Here is a 20,015-nt window from a genome sequence, read left to right on the forward strand (position 1 = left end):
AAAGGTTAGTGGTTTGAACCCACCCAGCGGCTCTGCGGGTAAAAGATTACTGCCAAGAAAACTTATGGGGCAGTTCTACTTTGCCACATGGGGTCTCTATGAGTCGGAATTGACTCCAGGGCACCCAACAATAGGACTTTGATTTCTCACATGAATTTTTTTTTTCTTCTTCCCACCTACATTTCCTGTCACTTCCTTGGGCTGGTGGGCAGAGTTTCCTAGGGCTCCTTTCATTTAAGAAGCATCTGGGGTCCTAATTTTTTGCAGCAATCTCGGTCCCAGCACCTGCCTTATGTGGCTCTGTACCCACATCTTGTTTTTACACGTTGGTGGAACTTATATCCGGTCTAAGATCTCTCTTCAGTTAGGGCTCACGAATTCACCCTCTGCATTTCTGACACTTGTGTACTACCTTTCTTTCTTCTGAGCTCAGATATGGATTTAAGAATTTTTTTATCAGTTGTAGGTTGAACCACATGAAGTGTCCAGCCATTTTGTGACCTAGAAAACCCAGCAATTTCATAGGATTCAACCTAAGCATTTCATTTAGAATTTGTATGAGTGTGCATTACTAAAGGAGTTTGTATCTTAGTTTCCCGGAACCATATTATATTATTGGGTATTAGGGGCATGGAGTCCACCCCTTTCTTTTCTAGGTTCTCCTGAGGATGGGTGAATCCTATTTCTAACCTAATGTGGTTATACTGGGAGAGGGCCCAAGGCTTGGGCCTGGGCTCCCCTCATGTGCCAGAAAATGGCCTATGGTTTTATACCTAATACCACCTTCTAATATTACAGATAAAATTTTTTTTTTTAACATTGCAGTTAAAGTTAATAACTGTCTTAGTTACATTCCCTGTCCTCTGCGTCCCTAAAAGCAATAAGTTTCATATGAATCATTCCTGTCCCTTTTTTAAACTTTTAAATATGTATATGGTTATCCATGCCAAAAATACACTTTATTTTAGTTTTTTTAATGTTTCCTTAAATGGCATCAAAAAGAATCCACCAAACCCACTGCCATCGAGTCAATTACAGTGGCAGTGGGTTTAGTGGGTTTTTTAGGATGGCAGTATGTAGTATGAATGATTCTGTTACTGGTTTTTTTTTTTTTTTTCAGTCAAAACTATGCATTTGAGATTTATTCAGGTTTGCAGGTATAAATCTAGTTCACTCATTTTTAATTGCTGTGATAATTTATCCCACAAAGATAGCATTTTTTCATCTATCCCCTTATTTTTGGGCATTTAGGTCATTTCAAAAAAATAAAAATAGGAAAATCCTGAAAAATGAGGATGACGACCAGCCCTATCAGATTGTATTTATATAAAGCGTCAAAAATTAAAGAACAATGTAGCACTGGTATATTAAAATACAGACAGACCAGTGAAAAGATACAGAGAGTTCAGAAATAACCCAAATACATAAGGGAGTGTAGTGTATGATAAAGACAGCATCTCAAATTCGTAGGATAAAGACAGACTTTTTAATAAATTGGTGTTGGGAGTTTTGGGTAGTCATTTGAAAAAGATAATGTTGGATCCATCCCTCATTCACACACCAATATAAACTCCAAATAGATCAAAGATTCCTCAAAACTGGCTGACAAAAGTGTTGGTAGACTTTTGTAATTCTACTAGTCTGATAGGAGAGATACAGTATGTGCAGATAGTTTTAATTTGTGTTTATCTTACTATGAGCAAGGTTAGCCATCCTTTCATGTGAGTAAAGGTCTGTTCATGTCTTTAACCCATTCGTTTTTTATCAGGTTTTTCCCTTCCTTTTCCACCACCCCACTTTCTTTATATATCAGGGAGATTAGCCCTTTATCTGTGATATAAATCGTAATTATTATTTCTAGTTTGTCATTTTAAAAATCTACTCATTGTATTTTTGGCCATTCAGAATTTGTATTTATCAGTTTTAAATTGTTTCTTGATTTTGAGTCAAAGTTAGAAAAGCATTCCTTTCTCCATGCATTGCTGGTGGGAAAGCAAAATGATAATACCTACTAAAATAACATGTTTTTAGTCTTGGCCTTATGATCCCATTTTTGAATATCCTACAGATATACTCACACAAATAGGAAATGGTATCAGTGTAATGTTATTCACTATAACATTGTTTAATAATAACAAATTATTAGGAAGACTCTAATGTCAAGCACTGAGGGGCTGATCTAGCTACACAAGGGAATACCACAAAGCTGTGGAAAAAAGTGAGGAAGCTCCCTGTAGTATTATATTTCCAGGATCTCGGAAAAAGCAAGGTGTATTATGCATTTTGTGTAAGAAAAGGAAATAGATTAAAAAAAAAATGTGTATTTGCATAAAAAACATTGGCGAGATCTACAAGGAACCAATTGGTTACCTACTGAATGCTATGGGGAAGTGGGATGTTGAGGGTGGGGAGCAAGATAATAACATGACTTTTCAATGATTTTTTGTGGTTTTAAGTTAGTAATTAGAAGCTGTAGTGTTAAAAATTAAAATATTTTTGAGAATAAAATATATTTCTAAATGCATGGTAATGATGTCAGTAGGAATTGTAATTAAGTGCTAAACAAGTATTCTTGGAACAACAGATCCATGTGATAAGAAAAAAAATGTAATACCTAAATATTAAAATGATTCTGAATACTCACAGCAAAATCCAGGAGTTAGTCTCTTCCCATCTTCAGGCAAATAAAACATCAAAATGGAAGTGAGCATAGTTACATAGTTTTTATTTTCTAAATGAATTTTTACATGTAATTTTTAAAATGATAATTAAAGATGGGAAGAGCTAGTTGAATTTCCAAATTAACAGAGAAGGAGCAAGGAATTAAACTTGATCAAGTCTTCAGTATAAAGAGAGACAAAAAAGAAATGACAGTAGGAAATAAATTGCAAACATGAAATAGAATTTAAAAAATGAGCTAAATATTAATTATCATAGCAAATATGAATGAATTACATTTCTGTATCAAGAATTACAGATTGATTAAACAAACAAAAATCCAGCTTTATCTCATTTGTAAACATATATTCCTAAAACAAATTGAAAGGATTGAAAATAGAGATGATTATAAATTATCACAAAAGTTCTAATAAAAAAAGAGGAACAATAGTATAAAACAGTTCAGATATGAAGATTAAAGACATTAAAATAGACAAAAAGAAATACTATGTAATGGGAAAAAAGTATAATCCATGAAGATAAAATAGTCAAAGACATTTGTGTACTAAACATCACAACAAAAAATACATAAAGTAAAATCTAGAAATCACAGAAAGTTTGTTTAAAACATAATCATTGTGGGATTTTTTTTACATTTTGTTCCAAATTTGACAAATGAAGTAGATTTGAAAAATAAACTGATTATTTAATACAATAAGTTAAAATCGGACAAAATAAGAATTATATATAATTCTTATGCTCATGGAACTTTTACCAAAAAAATACTGTTTTCTCGATCATAAAGAAAAGCTTAAGCAGAGGTTTTGCAGGCTATATTTCTGGCCACAACTTAACAAAACTAGAAAGCAAGAACAGAAAATGATGTTTAGTAGAATCTTAACTACTTAGAAAGTAAGCAAACTTTTAAATTACCTTTGGATCAAGAATAAAAGCCAAATATTTCCCCACATGTAGACACTTAACATCAAACATGGAGTCCTTGGGTGGCACAAACAGCTAAGCACTCAACTACTAACTGAAAGGTTGGTAGTTCTGTCACCACAAATCGTGGATTCAAGCTGCCTGCCGCAAAGCCGCTACAGAGACAGGAGGGTGGTAAGCAGCAAAAAGGCTTTATTGAATACTGGTATCCAAGAGACAGAGGGGATAGGTTCCTCCCAAATTCTGTCTGCCTCAAAAGGGCCAGCTGGAGGGTTTTATAGGGAAAGTAAAGCTAAGCCTGATGAGTCTGGAGAATTTTTAATTCCGCTTTGAGGTGGTCTTGCAAACCGCCTGCCAGGCAGGATGATCTTTTCAGGGTATTCTTAGGGTCCCTTCTGGCGTCATTGAAGTTGTGTCTTCTGATATCACCGTCTCCTAACTCCTCAGTTCCCAGATCCTATCACTTGTTTTTCATCATAGGTTAATCTTAAACCTTTACAACGTTAAGAGAGAACAATCAGAGAGCAAAGAATCGCAAGGCATGCTATAGCTCACAGAGGTTTCATCAGTTCCCATAAACATCAACTCTTCTACCACCTGGATGTTCAAGCAGTATTTACCCATTTCAGTTCGAACCTACCCAGAGTTCGAACCTACCCAGCCTCAGAAGAAATGTCTCACAGTCTGCTTCCAAAAAGTCACAGACTTGAAAACCCTATACGGAGCAATTCTACTCCACAACACATGGGATCACCATGAGTTGGAATCGACTTGATGGCAACTTGTTTTATTTTGTTTGTTTGTTTTTTAATATCAAAACATATGGTATATATGTAAAACTGAAATTAAAGGAAAAGACAATCATTTGATATAAATGTTACATCAAAAGACTGAGAATAAGTGAACTAAGAAATTCAAGAAAAGCAAAAAGAAGGAATGGCAGAATAAATTGAAGAGGTGAAATTAATGAAAAAAATTTAAAAAAAACCCACAAAACAGTATTCTACTTAAAAGAGAAATGGAAAAGAATGAACACACTCCTGATAACACTATGGGAAGACAAGAAAAAACAGACTTTTTTGGAGTGAGAAGAATTATAACCACACATACAGATGTTGTCCGATTAGGGTCTGTACCCTGGAGCGTCGAGCCAATGAAAGGTGCTCCAAATCAGGAGTAGAAAGTGTATTCAGGAGATGTGTACGTCACTGGGGACCTGACAGCAACACAGGCTATCTCTATGGAGCCCCCAAGAGCAGTTTCACTTTCGAGCTTATGTAGAATATCACAAGGGTTTAGGTGTGTCTTTGTAGGCTGCAGATGGCTTGGCTGGAGGAGTTATTCATTACAAGATAGTGTCAAAGGTCTCTTAGTCAGACTAAAGATATACATGTCAAACATTGACAGAACAAAGTTATTTGCATCAGATCAAACAAAGAACAAAGTCATTAACATTAGGTCAAAACAAAGTTGTTAACAAAGATGCAGAGGAGGCAGGCAGAGGAAGGAGAAAAACTTATAGGTTCATCATGACGTTAGTTATGTCAGGGTCTCAGCTGCCCATTTTGAAAAAGGAGAAAACATGCTGGTTATTAGGGTCACACAGATGAGATTACCAGAATTGTAAGAGAACTTGTTCAACAACGTCAATAAATTCACATATATTGAAAAAATTACTTTTCTAGCAAAATGTAAATTACAAAGTAAAACCAGAAAGAGCTAGGGTATTCCTATGCATATCAGATTGTTGTGATCCATAGGCTTTTCATTAGCTTATTTTGGGAAGTAGTTCACCAGGCCTGGAAGCTCTGCCAAGGCCTGTTTAGCATCACAGCAATACACATGTACAAGCCTCCACTGACGGATGGTAGCTATGCTTGAGGTGCAGTGGCGGGAATTCTACCACTTAACCAATCACCGCCCACTAGAGAACTGTAACAGACCAATACTTTAGAGAAGAGCAGCAAGGTTGTTGAAGATTTATTATTTAAATAGGCCTCAGTCCCAGGTTGTTGTTATTGTTGTGTGCCCTGGAGTTGTTCCGACTCATAGAGACCTGTAGGGCAGAGTAGAACTATCTCATAGGGTTTCCTAGGCTGTAATCTTTACAGGAGCAGATAACCAGGTCTTTCTCCCAAGGAGCCACTGGGTGGGTTTCAACCTCAGACCTTTCTGTTAGCAGCAGCCCAGTGCAACGGCTGAGCCACCAGGGCTCCTAGTTCAGTTTATAAGGGAGTTATTTCTAAATAATCTTCAAAGAATAGTTACTTCCAGTGTTATTAGAATTGTACTATATGTTTAAAAAATGAGACATGGGAAATTTCTCAATTCATTTTATAAATTTAGATTAACCTTAATATCCAAATCTGCTAAACAGTGAAGAGAAGAACAGAAAAATGTAGATAAATTTCATTTATGAGTATCCATGTAAACTTCAAAATAAAATAGCAAAGAAAACCCAACTATGTATTAAAATAATATTCTCTAGTCTCTTATAATGTTATTCTTTTACTCCCCATCAGCCACACTCTGTATATTTTCTTTACTTAAATCTGCTCAGTTTCCAAAATTGCTAATATATATTCAATTCTTCATCTGCAGCCTTCTATCTTTCAGCTAACTTGTGAAGATACTCCCCATGTACTGAATGGGTGGACAGATAAATGAATTAACAAATGTTGCAGTGTAAAAGCACAAAGGGAAAAATTAGAAGACAAAGATAATAGATTGCAGATTTCCCAAATTTGTCCAATAGGCAATGTGGAAAGAGAAAACAATAAAGGGGAGGAAATTAAGAAACACTAGAAGCAAATTTCCCAGAGCTGAAGAAACACAAGAGTTTTTAGATTAAAAGAGATTTCAGGAAAAAAAAAAAAATGTGAAAGGCTGGATATCTATCAGGTACCCTGTTTATCTCATCCACACCAGTAATCTCTGCCTTAATTGCCTATTTACAATTCTTTAGATTGTAGATAACTGGTCACAGTGTAAATTAGTTGTGTCTGTTGAAATGCAGTGGATCATTGCTCTGTGGGTAGACCTCAGACAAATATATTGGGGAAAAAATCTTAAAATTTACATGTTACCTACAAAGGAGCATGAACATGGGCTCGGCTAAACAAAGGCTAATGGCTAACAAAATTCTTTACTTTTTCAAAGCACATTTATCAACATCTTCTTAAAGTTTCTCATTAAGTATTTCATTAACTGCTACTTGAAACCTTACCCTTTGTGTTCAAATGTAATTTCATTCAAGGCTGAGGAAAGGAATTTGGAAGTATCATAATTTATTTGCACATTATTGTTACGTACACTGGAGTCGATTCCGACTCATCGCGACCCTGTGTATAACAGAATGAATCACTGTCTGGTCCTGCGCCATCCTCACAGTCGTCATGCTTGAGCCCATTGTTGCAGCCACTGCATCAGTCCACCTCATTGAGGGTCGTCGTCTTTTCTGCTGACCCCATACTTTACTAGGCATGATGTCCTTCTCCACGGACTGATCCCTCCTGACAACATGTTCAAAGTATTTGAGACAGTCTCACCGTCCTTGATTCTAAGGAGCATTCTTGTACTTCTTCCAAGACAGATTTATTCACTCTTTTGGCAGTCCATGGTATATTCAATATTCTTCGTCAACGCCACAATTCAAAGGTGTCAATTCTTCTTTGGTCTTCCTTATTCATGGTCCAGCTTTCGCATGCATATGATGCAATTGAAAATACCATGGCTTGGGTCAGGCGCACCTTAGTCTTCAAGGTGACATCTTTGCTTTTCAACATTTTAAAGAGGCCCTTCGTAGCACATTTGCCCAACGCGATGCATCTTTTGATTTCTTGACTGCAGCTTCCATGAGTGTTGATTGTGGATCGAAATAAAATGAAATCCTTGACAACCTCAATCTTTTCTCTGTTTATCATGATGTTACCTCTTGGCCTAGTTGTGAGGATTTTTGTTTTCTTTATGTTGAGGTGTAATCCATACTGAAGGCTGTGGTCTTTGATCTTCATCAGTAAGTGCTTCAAGTCCTCTTCACTTTCAGCAAGCAAGGTTGCATCATCTGCATAACACAGGTTGTTAATGAGCCTTCCTCTAATCCTGATGTCCTGTTCCTCATATAGTCCAGTTTCTCGGATTATTTGCTAAGTGTACAGAATGAATAGGTATGGTGAAAGAATACAACCCTGACACACACCTTTCCTGACTTAAAACCACTCAGTATCCCCTTGTTCTTTCTGAACAGTTGCCTCTTGATCTACATACAGGTTCCTCACGAGTGCAGTTAAGTGTCCTGGAATTCCCGTTCTTTGTAATGTTATCCATAACAGATCCACACAGTCGATGCTCTGTAAATCAGAAACAGTAATAATACATGCTTCATAAGGTTATTATGAGCGTTACATGAGATAATGCTCTAAAATATTTAGAATACTGGCTGGTACATGATAAGTATTTGGCATATAAATTATACACAAAATAAGTCAATAGAAGGATGATCATTGGAGAATTGTTTGCAAAATGGGAAACAAACTAAAGGTCATTCATTACCACTGGAATGGTGACATTTATTACAGGCTATTTATTGATACCTTGGAGTATGTGCAGAGTTTGTGAAAACTGACATCTAGTTGTGATGATATGGAAAGATCTATTTAAGTGAAAACTGCAACTTACCAGTCAATATGGCATGAGCACAAGAGTGCAAAAGGAAATAATCACAAAGTAGTCAACAAACAACCAAACTTATATCTTATGTTTGAATGTATGTGTGTACATACAATGATAGAGAAATGTATCCATAGGAAATTTTTTTAAGATAGTCACCTTTCCTAAGTGGGAAAGGAAGTAGGTGTGGTATATTCTAAATACCTGATTTGTTTAAATATTTTGTATATTTATGTATAATCTGTAAAATTATTTAACTAAGAAAGCTCCAAGGAACTCAGTATTACTTTTCAAAATTAGTTAATTTTGAATACACTGTAACATATGTACTCTTTAATAGTCCCTGAGTGGTACATTTTGATTTGACAACTGTTTTTGTAGATTTTTCTGTGTGTATTGTTTTTGTTCTTGTCCTTAACTAAACAGTGAACTTAATGAGCTGCTAGATGATGATAAAAGTACACTTTTCTGGGTGTTTCAAGATAGCTAGCCAAGGAGTAGCATCTTTGATTTATATGTGAATTTTAGAATCCAAGGTACTGACATATTTGAATTGAGTGACTTCAGATGTAAATTGAAAACTCCATTCTGAATTAAATTAAGATTTTCATTTCTACACTTTTAAAGAAATCATTCAGCCTTTTGTCAATGTTTGCTGCTTGAAAAACAAAAGTCAGAGCTTCTAACCTAGAGAGATTTACCTGGTGCCTGTTAAATGTTTACACAGCCGGCCCCAGAGAAGACGTCTTACTGATAATGTTAAATGAAGCTAGAACCAATAAATAACTTAATAGCCAAGATAAGTATATATCAAACTGTATCCCCATTTTGACTTACAAATTAAATTTCACTCATTAAGATTTTTCCATTGCAGTCTACTTGTTATTTGCAAATTGGTAACTGGGTAGAAACTAAGTTTGTTAAGGAGGCTAATCACAACTGTAAAAATCTTGACTGTTGATAATAAAAAGAATGCAGAGATTCGAGCTTTAACTTATGTAAATAAACTTACTGTCTTAACTGTGAATTCTAGAGCCCTATCTCACTCTCCCTCGGGTGGATGGGTAATGTTTACATTTCAGAAGTCTTTAGATTTAGAGCTGATTTAATCTTCATTCTGCATTTCAAAGATTCCAATTAAGCTTGACTCAGCTTGCAAACCATTACAAAACCCCTATACCAAAAGTGTTTATGCATTTCACTTTAGAAATATTGCCTTAATGAAATTATATCAAGTATAAGAGATTTGTGTTAGAAAGTTTACAGTTTAACCACCCCTTGTAAATTTTTTTTCCTTCCCTTGAAAATGCTCTGATGTGAACTCATTTGCATTTGTTTACTTTGCCTGTTAAATATCCCATTGTTCTGCCTGCAAAAGCAGACCACATGCTGCACTTGATTTAAATGCCATGTGTTCTCCCTCAAAATGAAATTATTCTTCCAATAAAATTTTTGTTTTAATATCTCTCAGAGTGTTAGTCTAGTGTTTCTATTAGGACATATATTTTCTCACATTTCTAGGAACTTCCGTATGTGCCTATAATATTTATCAAGTACTACCATGTGTTGGAAACTCTGGTGGCATAGGGGTTACGAGCTACGTCTGAGCTGAGTCAGAATTGACTCAATGGCAATGTGTTTGGTGTTGGTTTTTTACCATATGTTAGTGGAAATCAACTCGATGGCAGTGGGCACCATATGTTTTGGAGCCCTGGTGGCACAGTGGTTAAGCGTTCGGCTACTAACCAAAAGGTTTGCAGTTCAAATCCACCAGCTGCTCCTTGGAAACCCTATGGGGCATTTCTTCTCTGTCCTATAGGGTTGCTATGAGTTGTAATTTGACTGAACAGCAGTGGGTTTTGTTTTTTTTGGACCATGTGTTTTTATGCGTATAATTTCTCAGGTTGTTCTCCTAACCATAATCTCCTTGAGGACAAAATGTATGTCTGACTTCTCATTGTATTCCTCACAATACAATGTTTTGCATGTAATTGGTGCTCAATAGTTCCTGAATTAATAATATTTAAATTATGTATTAAAAAAACTGAACCCATTGCCACTGAGTCGATTTCGACTCATAGCAACCCTGTAGGACAGAGTAGAACTGCCCCCATAGGGTTTCCAAGGAGCAGCTAGGAAACTGGTTAGCAAACTGGTTAGCAGCTGAGTGTTTAACCATTCCGCCACCCAGAAAATTCCGTGGATTAAAAATAGATGTTGCTAGTTCTGAACAGATTGATTACATGTAAGAGTTCTATAGTAATTCATATCATCTAACGTTTAGATATTTTAATTATATTTTCATGGCCCTTTGTCTCAGAAAAGTTGTTTTATGATTGTATCAGAAGTTTTTCCCTATAAAAATTCCACAAACAAAACCCATAAGTACAAAGTTAGAATGCTGTTTTTCTTAAATCTAACTATGAAACTGCAAGGAAAATAGAGCACAAAAAACCTTATTACTATTATTTTGTTTTCTTTGCTTTTTGCATTTTTTTCAGACTTGGGATGTAGCTTTGTCACGGACTGCTAGAGCATGGGGGAAAAAATGTTTGGTTACACCTAATATTTATTTAGAAGACCTAAATATGGCCCATCCTACATTTAATGGTATTGGTGAAAATATCTGGATTGGCCCTGAAAATGAATTTACTGCAAGTATTGCTATCAGAAGTTGGTATGCAGAGAGCGTAAACTATCATTATGAAAATGACAGTTGTACTGATCACTGTTCCCATTATTTGCAGGTATCTAATTTTTATATTATTGTTAATTAAATAGACTCCTTAATTGCTTTTCTCTCTAGTTTTTATTGATTATATTTCAGTATATAGATAAACTCAGTTGGTAAAATGTTTACTTCTAAAAAATCAAATTCTTATCACTCGTAGATACTCAAAATGCCTGTAATTCCATTTGTTGTATGAAGCATGCCATTAAGACAGTCCGTGAATATAGTAACCCTAATCGCCATACCCAAAGACGAAAGATGCTTTTCTAACAATAATTCACATTGTAAAAGGAAGCAAGAACCCAGCAAATAAAAGTTATTTTGAACTTATTGACCATAAATTAAAATAAGTTATTTTTTGCATAGATCAATACATGTACTATTGTCTAACTGATGGATTGAAATATTTTTAATTCAGTTTAATAGCATTATTTCCATGTGTCATGTTCTAACAATCCACCCTCACGCTTTATGCTCCAAGAATATTGGACCACTTGTTATTTCCTGTACGTACCTTTATTATTTGACATATCACATTGTTTAATAATCATGTAATTATATATGCTACTACATTGAGGTCAGGGACCTTGTCTCCTTATTATTGTTCTCAACACAATAACGTGACATTTTTAGGTCTGCAATATTTGTAGCAGGAATGAAGAAATTATTGCATGAACTTCCAAGCTTATTTAAAAGATGGCTATTTTTCAATCGATAGACCCAAGTGTCATGTTTTATGTAGAATCTAAAATCTTGGGATTTGTTCATGTTGAATTCATATCTTTTGTTTCTTTAAATGAATCATATTGAAAAAAAAAATCGATCTGCTGTTTCCTCTTCTAGAAAGTTGTAGCAGTCCTCCACTGACTTATATCAAAGCTAGACTCCTCAGTATGACCTCAAGACTCAGTAAACTAACCAAATCTAGTTCTTGACATATTCCTCTGTATTTTTTACTCCTTAATTCTGCTCAGTTGTAGCAACTTAAATGTTCTTGTTTCCAGTATTTGACCTGCTTGACTCCACTTCAGTTCTTGCAGACAGTCTGTTCTCTACTCTTTTAATGCATTACTCTATTTCTTTTAAAATCACACTTTTAAAACCACTGAGACTTGAGATTAAAAAAAAAAATAGAAACATTCTTCTCTCTTCCACAGAGGTTAACAAAACAAGTGCTTTTGGAACTATTTGAATGATTAAAGCCATCCAGAGAATTTCTTAAGTGTGTTTAATTAGTCCCATCTTTCATTCTAATTCAAGACCCATTTTTCCTTTAATAACTCTGTTCTTATGCCCCCTTTTCTTAAAAAAAAGAAAAACAAAACAAAGCCCGGACTCTCATTATATCTTCTAATGGAATTTCTTCAACAAAAGGGAAAATTAAATACTGGTAGCATTCACTTATTCTGTACTCTTACATCTCTTTTCCTTTCCTCCATACTCTTAGTGTTCCTCTTTTTCTCACTTCTCTGCTTAACCTCCATCCTTCCAAAGCTTTGTCTTCTCTCCCTTTTCCTTCTTCCTACCTGCCTATGACCTAGAACTTTCAGATTCAACCAGAGGCTGAAAATTGACCCATCAGCTGTGTTTTCCTTAGGCTCTGAAGCATTATTCTGGATCAGTATTTCTCAAACTGTTTTTCCTAGGAATACGGTAGTGGTGGAATCTATTAATGTGTTACCCTAAACACAATTTTGGAAACACTGCCCTAAGTCCATGATAATGTTCTACCTGTATCTAAATGAAGAATAGTTCATATTCCTTGAATCCTTTGGTTAAAGATTATATGGGAATGGAATATATTATTTATAACATGCTACAGTAAATGTTTAGGATTATATTTTGTTTTCTTTGAAAATTTTATTTTAGCTTGTTTGGGACAACACTTATAAGGTTGGTTGTGCTGTTTCTCCATGTTCAAGAGTTGGACATATTAAACATGCAGCAGTTTTCATATGCAACTATGCACCAGGGTAAGTTTAATAAGATAATACAAAAACAAATTGGAAAATTTTCAAGGTTATGTTTTTCTAACTTTCATCATGTTCTAAGTTTTTTTGGTGAACTATAAAAGAACTAAATATTAAATACAGCATTAATCAAACATTAATTAGATAATTTATATTAAAGAAAACCAGTGCTGTCAAGTCGATTCCAACTCATTAAAAAAATTCCATAATAAAACAAGTCATAACTTGATATACTGATTTTACTTACAGAATATCTAAGTATCATCTTCTAGAGGAATGTTAACTAGTGCACTGTTTCACAGTATCTAGCCTAATTAGCATAGGTTTTAAATCATTTTCCAAATTACTTTATTCCCGTATTTATAATAAAAGTCAATAGAAAATAAGACTGTTGTTGTTGGATGCCATTGAGTAGCTTCTGATGCATAACGACCGCATGTGACAGAGTAGAACTGCCCATAGTGTTTTCTTGGCTATTGTCTTTGTGGAAGCAGATTGCTGTGGCACACTTGAGTGGGTTCAAACCGTCAACCTTTTGGTTGGCAGCAAAACATTTAACCTTTGCCACCAGGACTCCTCAGAAAATAAGGTTAGATATGTTGAAATTTATGTTATAAAAATTGCTTCAGGAATACATCAGTTTTGTGACATTGTCTTAGTTTCCTAATGCTGCTGTATCAGAAATGCCACAGGTATGTGACTTCAAAGAGTAGAAATTTATTTTCTCACAGTTTAGGAAGTTCAAAGTCTGAATCAGGATCTCTGTCCTGCCAATTCCTTCCTTATAAGTAGCCTGGGCAATCCTTGTTCCTTGGTGATCTTCGCATGGCATCTGTCTTCCCTGGTTTGTGCTTGCTTGTCTCTGTCTATTCTGTCCTCCTTATAACTCAGCATTGATTACTTGGATCCACAACCAGTGGCCCATGGAAGCAGTAGTCGAGAAATCAAATGATGCATTGCATTGGTCAAATCTGCTGCAAAAGACCTCTTTAAAGTGTTAAAAAGCAAAGATGTCACTTAAAGGACTAAGGTGCACCTGACCCAAGCCATGGTATTTTCAATCACCTCTTATGCGTGCAAAAGTTCGGCAATGAATGAGGAAGATCAAAGAAGAATTGATGTCTTTGAATTATGGTGTTGGTGAAGAGCATTGAATATACCATAGACTGCCAGAAGAATGAACAAATCTGTTTTGGAAGAAGTACAGCCAGAATGCTCCTTAGAAGCAAGGGTAGCGAGACTTCATCTCACATATTTTGGACGTGATATCAGGAGGGACCAGTCCCTGGAGAAGAACATCATGCTTGGTTGAGGGTCAGTGAGAGAGAGGAAGACCCTCAACGAAATGGACTGAAACAGTGTCTGCAACAATGGGCTCAAGCATAGCAATGATTGTGAAGATGGTGCAGGACAAGACAGTGTTTCATTCTGTTGTACATAGGGTTGCTATGAATTGGAACTGACTGGATGGCACCTAACAACCACAGGACACATCCCACACTGGTATGGGCTCATTAACCTGACAAAGAAAGCCCTATTGTTGCCAGGTAGAAACCCCAGGTTCTGCCCAGTGTGACTCATCCCAGCCAATAAACAAGAAACCGAGGTGGGAGAGTGGAAAGACCCCTTTATTTCTTTGCACAAGGAAAGGAAACAGTCGGGGCTACTGCTGCCAAGACCGCTTAGTGAGGAGGAAGGTTACTTTTAAGGGGTTTACAGGTAGGAAGTTCATACAAGTTACATCAGCAGCATTCTTAATCATAATACACAGGCACAATGGGGTTTACGTATAACTTCATGCATCATATGTTCAGGAAATGGCAGTTTAACTCCACCCAGAGGTGGGGAAGTTACTATGCATGAGGTCTAGAAGGTTATCCTGAATGTCAAAAGGGCGTGTAAACTGGTTTCTGCCAATTTCCTCTAGTTTCAGGTACGAGTTAAGGAGAAGGGAACCAGAATTTTAATGTAAAGTTATGGGGCATGCCAAGCAAGCTGCTTGAGACAGTGGAATTTTCTGTAGCCTGGGGACCTCTGTCTTACTATTCCCAAACAGGGATTATATCCAAAGGTATGGTGGTGGTGTTATTGTGTGTCCTCAAGTCAATTCTGACTCATAACTCTCCTACATGACAGAGCAGAAATGTCCCATAGGGTTTCCAGGCTGTAATCTTTACAGGAGCAGATAGCCAGGTCTTTTCTCCCATGGAGCCACTGGTGGGTTCAAACCACCATGTTTGGCTAGCAGCCAACCTCTGAACCATTGTCTTATCAGGGATCCTTATTCACCGGTATAGGGGTTAGGATTCCAATACGTATTTTGGGGGGACACGATTCAATCCATAACAAACAGAAATTGACCGCCCTTTGAGGTTGCATTATTAATTGGGGCTAGTCTGGAATCATAAAATCTCAGAGATGGAAGGGTACTGAAACATTTTCTATTCACGTTGTCCATATGAAACTTTAATATTCTTTCTACGTCTTTATGGTTATTTACCCTATACCTGCACACCTCACTATCATGGGAAATAATTACCTTCTCAAATATCTTCTGCTTCTGGAGAGCTCTGTTGGAAAGTTGCAGGTCAATAAACAATATATAATAAGCAATATTATAATAACTTCCAAATAAGTGAGAAAATATCCTAGTCAACATTTCAAATAAACAGTATATATTGCCACTAGAATTGAGAAGAAATTTCTGCCAAATAAAATGCTTCTGCGACTAAACAAACAAACACACAAAAAAGAAGTGATTACTGATTGTATTTCCCTAGATAGAGAAACTGGTATAACTACATGTTATAAGTAGAATTGAACTCAAAAAGGTGTTTCTACCCAGGAAGCTTTGACCATAAACCCCCCCAAAACCCAAACATGTTGCCATCAACTCAGCTCTGACTCATAGCAACCCTATAGGACAGAGTAGAACTGCCTCATAGAGTTTCCAAGGAGCTCCTGGTGGATATGAACTGCAGACCTATTGGTTAGTAGACATAGCACTTAACCACTATGCCACCAGGGTTTCCATAGGCATGCAAAACAAATTTGGTGTGTAGGCTTCCTTTCATCCTTGCAGACTGGGAGCATTAGGATTTTTTACTACATGGAGAGACTTTTGAAAGTTATTACTAATTGGTATTGCAAATTCAAGCAGAGGACTGGGAACTGGACAAGAGGAGGGCTTCCTCTGGGTACCAGTCCTATTTATTTACTCAGCAACTATGTACAAGGCTCTGTTCTGTGTACTAGCGAGACCAAAAAAGGCTGCCCACATTTAGTTTAGAGCCTTAAGAGACACTAAGTGAATGTATAATATTTTAATTTCAGATAATACAGCATAAAAATAAAGCAGGATAAGCAAATAGGGAATGACTGGTATGGGAGATGGATTAGGACAGTTATAGGAAGGGTAGTTACAGAAGTAGGTAGCATTTGAGCTGAATGCTCAAAGCTGAAAGATGGTTAATGAATGTCCTAGGTAGAAAGAACTTGTATAAAACCTCTGAGATGAGAATGAGTTTAGCATGTTTCAGAAATGAGTAACTGTAATGAGAAGTAAGCATTGAGATGGAGAATTAGATCACAGCTAGATCAAGCAGAATACCATAGACCATATTAAGGATTTGGGATTTTATTTTAAGTAATGGCAAAGCTATTGGAAGTTCTTAAGCAAATGAGTGACATGATTGGAAGTTCTTAAGCAAATGAGTGACATGATCTATGTTGTGAAAAGATTTCTTAAAAGAGAGAGAATGGAGTATAAAGAAACAAGAGTAGAAATAGGAAGAACAATTAGGAGGTTGTTTCTGTAGTATAGGCTACAGAGTGTAGTATCTTAGATTAGGGTTTTAACATGTGGGTTGTTTTTCTACTTTTGCATACTAAATTACCACAAATTTAGTGACTATAGCAATGCCCATTTATTTGCTTATTCTGTAATTCTGAAGTCCAGGCACAGTGTGGCTGGATTCTCTGCTCATGGCCTCAAAGGATGAAATCAGGGTGTTAACTGAGTTCTCATCTGGAGGCTCTGGGGAAGAATCTGCTCCCAGCTCTTTCAGGATGTTGCCAGAATTCAGTTCCTTGTAGCTATAGGATTGAGGTACTCATTTCCTTGCTGACTGTCCAGCCGGTAGCTGTTTAGCTGTTCTCAGCTCCTAGAGGGATGTGTAGTGGGCTAAACTGGCTCCCCCCAAAATGTTTACGTTTTAATTCCCCAGAACCTGTAACTATTACCTCGTATGTCAAAAGAGTGAATATTATCTTTGGCAAAAGATGTGACGAAGTTAAGGATTTTGAGAGGAGTTTATGCTGGATTATCCAGGTGGGCCCTAAACACAATCCCATGTATCCTTAAAAGAGAGAGGCCGAAGGAGATTCAACACTAGACACGCAGAAGAGGAAGAGGCAATGTGACCACAAGGCAGAAATTAGATTGATGCAGCCACAAGCCAAGGAACACCTCGAGCCACCAGAAGCTGAAAGCGGCAGGGAACAAATTCTTCCCTAGGGCCTTCAGAGGGAACGCGGCTCTGTCAATGCCTTGATTTCAAGCTTCTGGCCTTTAAAACTGTGAGAGAATAAATTTCTTTTGTTTTAAGCCACCTACTTTGTGGTAATTTGTTAAAGTAACCACAGGAAACAATACAAGATGGAAGAGTTAAGGAGTAGATTTGGCCATACAGAAAATAAGTGAAATCAAAGACAACCTTGAAACATTTTCTCAGGGCATAAAAAATGAGGGATAAAAATGAAAATACACATGAAAAAAGAAAGCAAATACATAGATAAGATAAATCTGCAAATTGGTGTTCCTAGAGGACAGAGACAGAGAACAAATGGAACAGAAATGGTGATAAAAAACAATTTTTATAATCTTTCAAGATCCCCATATAAAAATTAAGGTGTCTCCAGTATATCAGAAGAAAAACAAACAAAACCGAAACAATATGTATGTATAATTATTTTTTAGTGATTTTTTAATTTTAAATATAAAGATGCATACATGTTTAAACATTATTCAAAAAAACCAAACCTGTTGCCGTGGAGTCAATTCTGACTCATGGTGACCCTACAGGACAGAGTAGAGCTGCCCCATGGGGTTTCCAAGGAGCGCCTGGTGGATTCGAACTGCCAACTGTTTGGTCAGTAGCTGAACTCTTAACCAGTAAGCCACCAAGGTTTCCTTAAGCATTATAAAACAAAGTAAATAAAGCAGTATTCATTAGATTAACCTTGAACTTAGATATTGAAGGTGGCACAAAGACCCTGGGAATTAGAGGTTAACAGTTAATTTTATTAACTGAGCTAGGAAGAAGATTTGGGGTGTAGGAAAAAGGACTTGTTTATTTTCAGACACGTTGCACCTGCAGGTGACTGCAGAACCTCGTGTAGTAGATGCATCAAACACTGACTAGATGATTACACATTTTTTTACACAGCGCCCATTCTGAAAACACTTGTAGTCTGTTGGGAAAGAAGTGTGTAAAGAAACAAGAACATCGACAAAGTATACGCACACATCTGTATTTTAAATAGAGGAGAGTTGTAAAGGCAGGCGTAAAATCATAGAGGAGTTTGGACTGGATGTAGATTTAGAAGCAGTTAGCTTTGATGCATAGAAGATGTGTATTGGGGGACAAGAGGCAAATAAGGAAGATAAAAGATCTGGGGCTGGGGAAAATGACTCGAATTTAGGTCTGGACTCTTAAAATAAGTATAGTGTTCAAAAGTATTGAGTAAAGAAAATTTGCTTTATGTAATAGTTAAGTAATACAACCCGGTATGTAGTACCATTTTCTTTACTTCATGGGCAGATAGCTGGAATATATTTTCTAGCTTCCCTAGCAGCTTGGTAGGGCCAATGGAATGTAGGCCACTTTGAGGCCTGACGCCTGTAAACTTGCTATGTGATCCTTCACCCTCTCATCTTCCCTCGTCTGCTGGGTGGGTGGATAGAATCCAGTGGATGATTCAGATGTCCTAGAAGATGTCAGGGCCACAAGATGAAATGAGCTAGGATCCCAGCATGACTTCACGGAGAAAAGCTCCTTATTATAGTTACTCCCTGAGTATATTTGAGTCTTTTTCTGGACTTTCAATTACGTTCTTTTTGCCTGACTAATTATTTTCCAGTATCACAGTACCACATACGAAAATATTTTAGTATATGAAAATAAAGCAGGTTCGCAGTTACTCTCAGAAATTTCTTGACTCTTCATGCATGTTTATATTTTTTGTGCAATTAGAAAACAAAAACAAAAAAAATTCTCTTACATTTTTATATAATTCAACAACAAAAAAACTCTTGGCAAAATTTTTATTGGCTTAAGGAGAATTCACATTTTTAAGAAGCTATATCTTGCTATCCAAGAACATGGTATGCCTTTCTATTGTTCAAGGTTTTGAATTTCACAGTGGTATTTTTCAATTTAAGATTTCTGTCTATAGGCCTTGAATATTTCTTGTAATTTCTAAGCTTTTTTTTTTTTTTTATGTGTGCTGCAATTATAAATATTCTTCTAGTATATATTATGTTGTCCCTATGAAGGCTTTTAAGTCTAATTTGTTGGCTTGTACCTTGAGCCCATGTTAGTAATGGTGATAATGGCCATCCTTGACTTGTATGAAGTTGGCTTTTGGGTTGAAATAGATGTATTATATGAAGGAAGTATCCATCATTTCTATTTTATTGAGAGTTTTTAATCAATAATGATTTTTACTCAAGTTCCTTTTTATTATCTGTTGAAATGTTCATGTAAATGTAATCTTTTCATCTACTTATAATATGGAGTATTTATTTTCTGGGGCTTCTGTAACAGTGTACTACAAACTGACAGAAATTTTTAAATGACAGAATTTTTTTCTTTCACAATTCTGGAGGCTAAAAGCCCAAATTCAAGGTGTCAGCAGGGTCAAGCTCTCTCTCTGAAGGCCCTAGAGGAAGAGTCCTCCTGGTCTATTTCAGCTACAGGTAGTCCCAGGTGTTTTTTTGGTTTGTGGAAACCTAACTACAGTTTCTGCCTCTATTTTTACATGGC

The 20,015-nt window shown here is 36.3% G+C and overlaps 2 protein-coding genes across 3 annotated transcripts in view; both read left to right on the plus strand.

The window, feature by feature from the left end:
* The window catches only part of GLIPR1L2 (GLIPR1 like 2), a 68,464-nt gene that overhangs the window by 590 nt on the left and 47,859 nt on the right, over positions 1-20,015 (plus strand). Inside the window, 2 exon segments of the mRNA XM_049883922.1 lie at positions 10,770-11,015; positions 12,869-12,972. Coding sequence (XP_049739879.1) covers positions 10,770-11,015; positions 12,869-12,972 — 350 coding nt within the window.
* Positions 1-20,015, plus strand: part of GLIPR1 (GLI pathogenesis related 1) — a 113,772-nt gene that overhangs the window by 459 nt on the left and 93,298 nt on the right. The gene's annotated exons all lie outside the window — the stretch shown is intronic.

The sequence above is a fragment of the Elephas maximus genome, chromosome 4 (genome assembly GCF_024166365.1).
Source record: "Elephas maximus indicus isolate mEleMax1 chromosome 4, mEleMax1 primary haplotype, whole genome shotgun sequence".
Classification (NCBI taxonomy): Eukaryota; Metazoa; Chordata; class Mammalia; order Proboscidea; family Elephantidae; genus Elephas; species Elephas maximus.